Consider the following 8,952-nt stretch of genomic DNA (forward strand, 5'->3'; position numbering starts at 1 on the left):
CACATTTGCTGAAACTGTCACTATATTCACACAGCACTAATGAGACCGATAATCTGTGGAAACTTGAATTACTGCCTCATGGTTGTATGCCTCCTTGAACCAGTCAAGTTAACTTACAGTTTATATCCATGTTGGTAAAAACATGTATGCTTCACACACATCATCCCTTGACAGCACATGATCTATACAATGAGCACAGTTTCAAGATAAGTGTCACCAATTCAGTATCTGACCAAATGTCTCCCCTTCTGTTCCTGTGATATGACGATGAGTAATGGCAGGAAAAGTATTTCTGCAAAACATTATGATGTCACAGTGACTTTGGCCTTTGGGATATAAAATGTCATCACTTCATTATTTTATCCTGTTAGACATTTGTGTTAAGTTTTGTATATGTGTATGAATTCTTTAGTTATGGTCAGAAGCATGTTTTGTGAGGTCACAGTGACCTTGACCTTTGGCCTTCCACCACCAAATCCTAGTCAGTTCATCACTGAGTCCAAGTTGATGTTTGTGCCAGATTTAAGAAGAAGAGGATGCCAGAAGAAATTCCCTAAGGGTGCTTTGGACCGAGACCTTCTTGAAGAGGTGGTCCGGTTACAAACGAACTCTGGTGCAGTTCGTTTGTGGTGAGAACGGGTTCCGACCTCGATTCGAACAACTGCAGTCACATGACACATTGTTTGGGTTAAACATGAGCATGTTACAGTCCTGGAGGATTATTAATGTGCACCTCCTCCTGTACTGCCTTAATATGCACATTCAGCACATCCAATGCATCAAAACATTGTTTTCTAGTTGGAGCTGCGCCTCGTTTTCAAACTGTATGGTTTGACTAAAATGAACAATGACAGCAATATAGTCCACGATGAGCAGCGCTAAAATCAACCTGCGTAGTTGTCCCTCCATTGTGACATTAGAAAGTGTCACATTTATCTTATAAGTGTACTCTTCTTCAACGTTTGGTTTACTTCCTGGATTTTTCCCGCATGGAAATTCTGACCAATCAAGAGCAGCTTTCTCACACAAGGGATTTGATCTGGTTCACTTGTAAATGCTGCCGTGAGAACACGAACCAACTCTAGGCAATTATGCAACTTTGTAACAAAATAAGTCCCTGATTTGGATCAAAGCAAGCAGACTCTAGGGGTGCGTTCACACCAGGATCGTCCAGAGGACTCGGTTCGATTGGCAGGGAATGCTGAGAAATTTCTAACCTTCATTTGGTTTGGTTCACTTTCACACTGCACTTTTTGAAGCGTACCAAACCGCCTGGACAAAGTCACGCAGTTACAACAGCTGCTTGTTTGGGGGCGGTATTGCCAGAAACGACCAATGACCAGGAAGAAAAAAAGCATGAGGAAGAAGAAAAACCCGGCTCATCGATTGGCCAGGACCGAAAACGGAAATCCATCTGATTCAGCCGGCTTTTTCACCACAAAAATAGCAAACAACAAAATGCAGTGGGCTCAACGTCACTTCATCTCTGGATCACTGGATAGTCCATTTGCATTTCCCACTGTAAGCAAACCGCACCAGGGTTCACTTGCAAGTGAACAGAGACCCCCAATTTTTAAGCTTACCAGGGTTCAAATGAGCGTTCACACCACTCCAAACGAATCGAACTATCTGTGGAAGCGGCCCAGGGTTCGTTTAAAGCGGACCAAATAGCGCCTGTGTGAATGCGTCCTAGGTCTGAAAGCACCCTCAGTCCGATCAACCCCTCACTCTCCCAGAGCTCCAACCTCTCACCCAAATACGGTCACTTCTGGCTCCAAAAAAAACAAAAAACAAAAAAAAAAAAAAAAAAAAGGCAGCAGCTGAAATGCCAAACTCGAGGCTTTAAAACAGGAGTCCACAAACCAATGGGAAACATGCATGCTATACAGTATACTCACAGCTGACATATTTTAAATGATTTCTTTTCATTTTTAAGCTGTATAGTAAGAAAGCCATTAAAAATACATCTACATTGGTGATGTTTCTAATTGCAATTTATAATCCAAAAGGTAATTAACATGAAGTATTAAGAGACAGAAAAAGACTGCTGAGCGTATAATCTCATAGTCCCTTTTTTTACATTAAAGTCACAGGAATAATAATGTCTTGTATTTGGGCCAACACTGTTATGAATCTAAACACCCTGTTTCGGGAGGCCGCACTGCTTCTTCTTCCCTCCTGCACTGCGAACAGACTTAAAAACATACATGCAAATACTCATCCTCCTCCATACACCATCCCACTGCAAAACAACTCCCAACAAAAATGAATCTTGCATGTTATTTATTACTTTTTTTAGATTTACAAGTTATTTTCACATTTCTTTTTAAAAAAGGCTAACAACTCTGTGGTGTTACAGGTATCAATACACAATGAATGCAAACAACTGCATTTGTTGCACAGTTCGGAAACATCTTCAGATGTGTAGCCTATCAAATCACGACCTGCTTCAATAAGCACAGAGCTTTCCTCACAACTGGTCATGTCCGGGTCCCTAACAAGAACAAACTGCTGTGGTCTAAATTGCAACTAGACAAAAACCTTTAGGATTAATTGCTCTGTCGTTTTGCAATTCCAGCATTAGTAGTTGTGTGTTTGTTTCTTTCATAATGATGATCAATGTAGAGGGAAATGACAAGAGTAGAAAACTGCCAATGGTACATGTATGTGTATGTACTGTATACATACACATACATAACATGGACACACACGCTCAAACAGAAAGGGAAAATGGCAAACAACCTCAACATCACCCTTCAAAAAAATCATTTAAGACAGAATTCAATCAACTGAGACAGGCTGAAGATGAGCAGGGAGGTAGATAGAGACACAGGGGAGAGACAGAGAAAGAGTGAGGGATCTTGGTAATTCCCTCTAGCTTATGATTCTTTAAAAAATGTTCCTTTAATCAAAGAGGATCCAGATAATCTCATTTGTAATCTCAGTTTAAGTGCAGGGCTGGCGAGTGGCTCTGCCCTCTCCTGCCTCTCTGGGTTTTTTAAGCTACGTGCTGTCCTTACATCGATGTTCAAGGCTCGCTCACTAAGTTCGTTGTGTTGTACTTGCTAATTGCCGCCGCCGCAGCACTGGCTGCTACGGCTCGGGGGAGCAGCTTCTTGTAGATCCACTCCTGTCCTGGTCCGCCCCCCTTGTCCAGCTCCGCCCTGAGGATCGCTCTTCGGTAGCTTCTTTGCTGCAGGGACAGGATCACACAGGTTTGAATATAGCAGATTTAAACATTACTTGAAAATTTTGACACTGGTGAAAAACAGTTTTCTACTGCCCCTTCTTTTACAGCAAAAAAACTGCCAACACCTGTTAACATCTGTCTTTTTAATGTAATCTGAAAAGTTACAATCGGCATTCACAGGAGAAGTCACAGGTATTTATCAGCTCTGGCTCTGATCAGCATTGATGGAAACACAACACCTGGGTGAACGCACTAATTTTAGCCCATTTACTGGTGAGATGCAATGACACACAACCACCTCCAACAATAGGCTTGATATTGCTGTCAATAACACCGACCACTTAACTCAGTTCAGGTAAGATCAGCTGTGTTGTGTCAGTTCTGAAATATATATGTAACTCAACTTTGCTGCACAAAAGAACTAAAGTGTTCCCTGATATATACATCTGTGAGAGCAGTGGGAAGGAACATTTGGCTCAGCTGAATGATGTACTTACCAATAGCCATGAAAATCTCATTGACGTTCATGGCAGTCTTGGCTGAGGTCTCCATGAAGAGCAGACTGTTGTCATCAGCGTATGTTTGTGCCTCCTGAGAACGTAATTTAGACATTGAGGATAATATTAGACATTAACTGCACTGATATGACTCAGGATGAGGCTTTAAATATCTGAAATCAATTTGATCTTCGTACCTGCATGTCCACAGCTCTCTTGTTTGCGATGTCTGCCTTGTTTCCAGCCAGAGCGATCACTATGTTGGGGCTGGCTTGTCTCTGCAGCTCCTTCACCCAGTTCTTCGCTCGTGCAAAAGTATCCTGATCGAGCAACACACTTTATTAGTAGTAGTTTATTCACACATCAACTATATTTAAAGTTACAGCTGGTAACTTTTAAAAAAATGTACTTTTTGTTATATTTGCTGAAACGTCGTAACAGAGGTCACGTTAACCAAATATTTTCTGCCATATGTCAGATTTGTTTGCTTTTACCACCAATGCTGCAAAGCACCAAATAATCATAAACAGCTCACTGCAGAGTGGCCACCTTGTCATTGAACATATAAATGAAAGCTCATTTAGACCTATTGGTAACACTGATAAGATAATCTAGACTTAGTAGGCTGTGTTTCCTTCATCATAAGGCTTAAATATGTTTTGCGGCTCAACAAAGACGTGTTTTTCATGCTCAAAAATTGGCTCTTTAAACAGTAAAAATTGCTGACCTCTGCACTGGGAAGTGGCAGACAGACAGATTACCTGTCTTATGTACTCCTGTTAGGATTAGAGAGTGTCATCAAATATAGCATAGACATATTTTTACCAACTATAGCTTTCACCGAGGTGGAACATTGCCACTTACAGTGTGTATACTTCTGTGTGACGTCAAAACACCCACAGGTCTAACTTTAGACTGAAATGACCTAAAATTGGAGTGTGTCTTGTCTTGCAGTATTGCTCTACTCTGTAAAACTGCCTCCAAACAAATCCAACACACCTCCATAACATATTCTAAATATCACAATTACCTCTGATTATGAACATAGTTTAGCTTTAAACTGATGTATTTGACTGTAACATCAAAAGCAAGAGTTCATCATGTTGCTACTGACTGGTAAGTTGATGCTGCCCTGCAGGTGAAACCTACTGTGTTGGTAATGTCATAGACCACGATGGCCGCCTGGGCGCCTCTGTAGTACATCGGAGCCAGGCTGTGGTAACGCTCCTGACCTGCTGTGTCCCAGATCTCAAACTTCACAGTGGTGTCGTCAAGACAGACAGTCTGAGTGAGGAAGGCGGCTGAGGGGAAGAGGACAAACACAGATCAGTGGGATGATAATGTTTAAGGACCATGTACCTGCCCATCCTACTGATAGATCCTGTTTATATCAGCAGCAAAGAATGCTCAAAGGCTCCCACACACTAATACCACCAAAGAATTAGTGTGGATTTTGGCTCATTCAGTGAAACATAATTGCTGCCCGGATTATGTTAAGAGACAAAGTTTCTTTCAGGTAACGAAAAACTACATTAATGCATCACATAGACTTCTCAAGGAGGTGGTTGGGGAGACTGGGGGCATAAAAAGTGCTGAACTTTGACACCAGAACTTCGGGTTTGCGTCCAGACTCCTGTCTTAAGTTTAGGCAACAAAAGCACTTTGGTTAAGGTAAGGGACAGATAAAGAGAGAAATAATGCTGTTGTTACTACAAGTGGACACTGTGCTGCAAGTAGGGCTGCCCACAACTAAGAATATTCCTAGACAACGTCATTTAGGGCCATTAGTCGACTAGTCGCTCACATGTTTACGATATTAATTTAATCATTAAACGACGCTGTCGGCAAAGCAGTAATGATTGTGCTAAGTGACTAATGGGCATGTAGCTACTTCCATGTTTCAGATGATACGTCATGTTTGTAGTCGACCAATGAAGGTGAGTTTACATATCACCTTGGGTTCGTCCTTCACCTTCTCAAAATGATCCCACACTTTGGATTTCCTGCCCGACATGTTATTAACTAGCCTGTGGAATAACTGCAGGTACCAGCCCTGGGAATTAACCTCACGCCTCTCTGACCATGGCCACTTCCTGTCTGTTCTTTCACATTAAATTCCGACATGGACTAAGCGACCAATGAAATCTTGCTGACTAATGACCTTTCTGGTCGACTCACATTTGGTCAACTATTAGGGGGGAGCCCTAATTGCAAGGTGGAAAACAACTAAAAATACGCTCAACATCAACATTTTTTTGACTTACCAGGTATGTTAATTAACAACATTTCCATATTAGGTTCACAGAAAACCTTATTCTGGCATTATGTTTTACCTCAAAATGTATTTCATGTTTCAATTAGTTGTACATAAACATAAATTCTACGAGACAGCTCTGTATTTAAACGAAGTTCTCGAACAGCTGCTTGTGTTAAATTTTAAGAACTTTGGCCTATTTCAGTAAATGAAAACATCTTTATAATACGTTAACCTTTATTAGGTATTGTATTGGCCAATTATTGATTAATTTCAAACAATATTCATTACTTACATACAAACAACATCACAATCTACCTCTCAATCCACTCCTCCAGAACTCTACAAACATATATTTGTCTCTTACCTCCAATGGTGCTCTCCTGGAACTCATGAAACTGGCCTTTGACAAAGCGCAGCACTAAGCTGGACTTGCCCACTGCTGACTCCCCCAGCAGCACTAGTTTGAATTGGCAGATTTTGTTTGCTGCTGCGGCACCATTTGGCCTGGTCGATCCTCCACCGCGCCCAGCCATTGACACAGACGGAGGCTGTTACGGATGAGATGTGCTGAAACTACAAGTTAAAGGGGTGTAAAGACAGAAGCTGAGTCTGGACACAGAGGCACTGATGGTGAGCGAGGTCAGAAGCCAAACTCCCGGTGGGAAGAACCGGATCAGGTGGGCAGCAGTGGAGTGACCAGGTCTATCTTGAAAAATAAAAGCATAGAAAATCAGTGGATCTATTTATGAGAACATTGAAAGAGAACAAAATTTGGGAAAGAACAGTTATTTTCTCGATTAACTGACTAACTGTTTGGTTTATAAAAATGGTAAAAAACATCAGCCCGAGATGACGTCCTCAAATGTCTTGTTTTGTCCACAAACCCAAAAATATCCAGTTAACTGCCATAGAAGAGTAAAGACACCTGAAAATATTCACACTTAAGAAGCTAGTTGTACATATAAACCAAATAAAAATTAACACCTCTTCTGTGAAAAAAAAACAACAAATCAGGATAATTAGATGTGGACTTTTAAATATCAGGTCTGTATCATCTAAAGCAGTCTTAGTAAACAAATTGATATCAGATAATCCCATTGATTTATTCTGTGTCACTGAAACCTAGCTGTGTCACGATGACTATGTTAGTCTAAATGAATCCACTCCTCCCAGTCACAATACTCACATTCGGTCCAGGAGGCAGACATCATCTCCACATTTAAAAGGAGACATAAGACTTTCCTTTTTGATAAAGCTTATAGTTAGGGCTGGCGCAGGCTTGTCTTGGACCAGCCCCTCGTTAGGCTGATATAGGCCTAGTCTGCCGGGGAGACCTCCTATGACACACTGAGCCCCTTCTCTCCTTCTCTCTCCCTCAGAATCTGAAAAGTTGGTTCTTCTTCATTTGCTAACATTCATGTCGTTACTGCATCTCTCTAACTCGACTTCTTCTCCAGAGCCTTTGTGCTCCACTGTCTCGCAGGTTCCCTCTAATTGTGGGTCGCGGTTACACTGCTGTCGTGGTCCTGCCTGATGTCGACTACTACTGCTGTTATTATTGCCATACAGCTACTATTATTGTACACATATAATTATTATTATCACATATACATATACTGTCATATACTAATGTTTACTTATCACATATATGCTACCAAAATACAATTACTATAATACTGTTACTACAATCAATGTTATTGTAGCTATTGTCATTACTGTCTGTCCTGCATCTCTCTCTCTCTCTCTTTCGGTCTCATTGTGTCATATGGATTACTGTTAATTTATCATGTTGATCTGTTCTGTACGACATCTATTGCACGTCTGTCTGTCCTGGAAGAGGGATCCCTCCTCAGTTGCTCTTCCTGAGGTTTCTACCCCTTTTTTTCCTGTTAAAGAGGCTTTTTTGGGGAGTTTTTCCTTATCCGCTGTGAGGGTCGAAGCACAGAGGGATGCTGTCTGAGGCAAAATGTGATTTGTGATATTATGCTTTATAAATAAAATTGAACTGAACTTAAATAAGATATTAGTTGTCTGCAGCCCTGTTTATTTTTATTTCCTTGTTGAAATTTAAATGTCACTTTTCATGAAAGCTGTCGTCAGTCACATATCGTAATACCTAACCCTACAAGCAGTGGTGGATAATATCCGTTTTCTTAAGTAAAAGTAGCAGTAGCATAGTGTTAAAATACTCACAAGTAAAAGTCTTGAATCATAATTTATCAGATAAATGTAAGAATTTATTGTCTTATTATATTTTGCTTTGCAGTAACTAAAGCTGTCAGATACATGTGGTGGAATTTTCCTCTGAAATGTAGTGAAGTCTAAGTATAAAGCAGCAGAAAATAGAAATACTCAAGTCAAGTAAAAGCACTTAAGTACTTAGATAAATATACTTTTCACCACTGCCTATTAGTAAAAATGTTTTAAAACGTTAACAGCTACGAGTTAGATGGTCAAGTCCCCACACAACGCTGACTGTGCACAGATAGAAAACGGGAATAACTAGTTTATGAAAGATCAGTTACTTAAATGGGTTTAAAGGTTTATCATAACTGACTGGAAACTGTTTTTATTATATTACATCGACATATTTTGGAGTCAATATCACACTCTAATGAAATGAGTCCAGCAAATATATATTTCTTTAAGTTTAAAAGATGACATTACCAACCTCCAGTTGAACTGATTACACCACAACACCTGCCGGCGTTAACTTTGACCGAATAACCAGATAAAAACAAACCAAGCTGTGAATTAGCTGCGAGGCTAACGCTCGCTAGCAATGCTAACCTCGGCTAACAAGCAAAACCACCGTAATGAAACAATAAACACGCTGGTGTTCTTACCAAGAACGGCAAACAATATCCACTCCGCCCTGTGGATAGTAAGTTATAACCGTATTGGTCCTCTTTCGCAACGTTTTCTCCTAAAACACTTTCAGGTTCAGTAAAATATACGCTTCCGCCTTGTGTAACCAAAATACTTCCTGGATTCGTCCGTCATGTGAT

At 40.5% G+C, this 8,952-nt stretch overlaps 1 protein-coding gene across 2 annotated transcripts; it reads right to left on the bottom strand.

Moving 5' to 3' along the window:
* Nucleotides 1–2,266: 2,266 nt before the first annotated feature.
* LOC117260217 (ras-related protein Rab-5C-like) lies at nt 2,267–8,952 on the bottom strand. 2 transcript variants are annotated; one of them, XM_033632152.2, is made up of 6 exons: nt 8,791–8,952; nt 6,309–6,646; nt 4,837–4,988; nt 3,885–4,007; nt 3,688–3,781; nt 2,267–3,193 (listed from the first exon to the last, which is right to left on the bottom strand). In XM_033632152.2, exons 2-6 carry the CDS (start codon nt 6,475–6,477, stop codon nt 3,066–3,068), a joined length of 666 nt encoding a protein of 221 aa, XP_033488043.1. In that variant the 5' UTR covers nt 6,478–6,646; nt 8,791–8,952; the 3' UTR covers nt 2,267–3,065. The 2 variants fall into 2 exon arrangements, with proteins under 2 accessions (XP_033488043.1, XP_033488042.1); XM_033632151.2 differs by having other exon boundaries at nt 6,309–6,650; nt 8,791–8,942.

Source organism: Epinephelus lanceolatus, chromosome 21, assembly GCF_041903045.1.
Source record: "Epinephelus lanceolatus isolate andai-2023 chromosome 21, ASM4190304v1, whole genome shotgun sequence".
NCBI classification, from domain to species: Eukaryota; Metazoa; Chordata; class Actinopteri; order Perciformes; family Serranidae; genus Epinephelus; species Epinephelus lanceolatus.

Excerpts from the sequence above, each read along its gene's own strand:
- LOC117260217 (XM_033632152.2), bottom strand. The coding sequence starts at position 6,477 with ATGGCTGGGCGCGGTGGAGGATCGACCAGGCCAAATGGTGCCGCAGCA. Across the intron at positions 4,989-6,308 it reads CCAGGAGAGCACCATTGGAG|CCGCCTTCCTCACTCAGACT; the intron begins GTAAGAGACAAA and ends TCTTCCCCTCAG. Across the intron at positions 3,782-3,884 it reads AGAGAGCTGTGGACATGCAG|GAGGCACAAACATACGCTGA; the intron begins GTACGAAGATCA and ends TTACGTTCTCAG.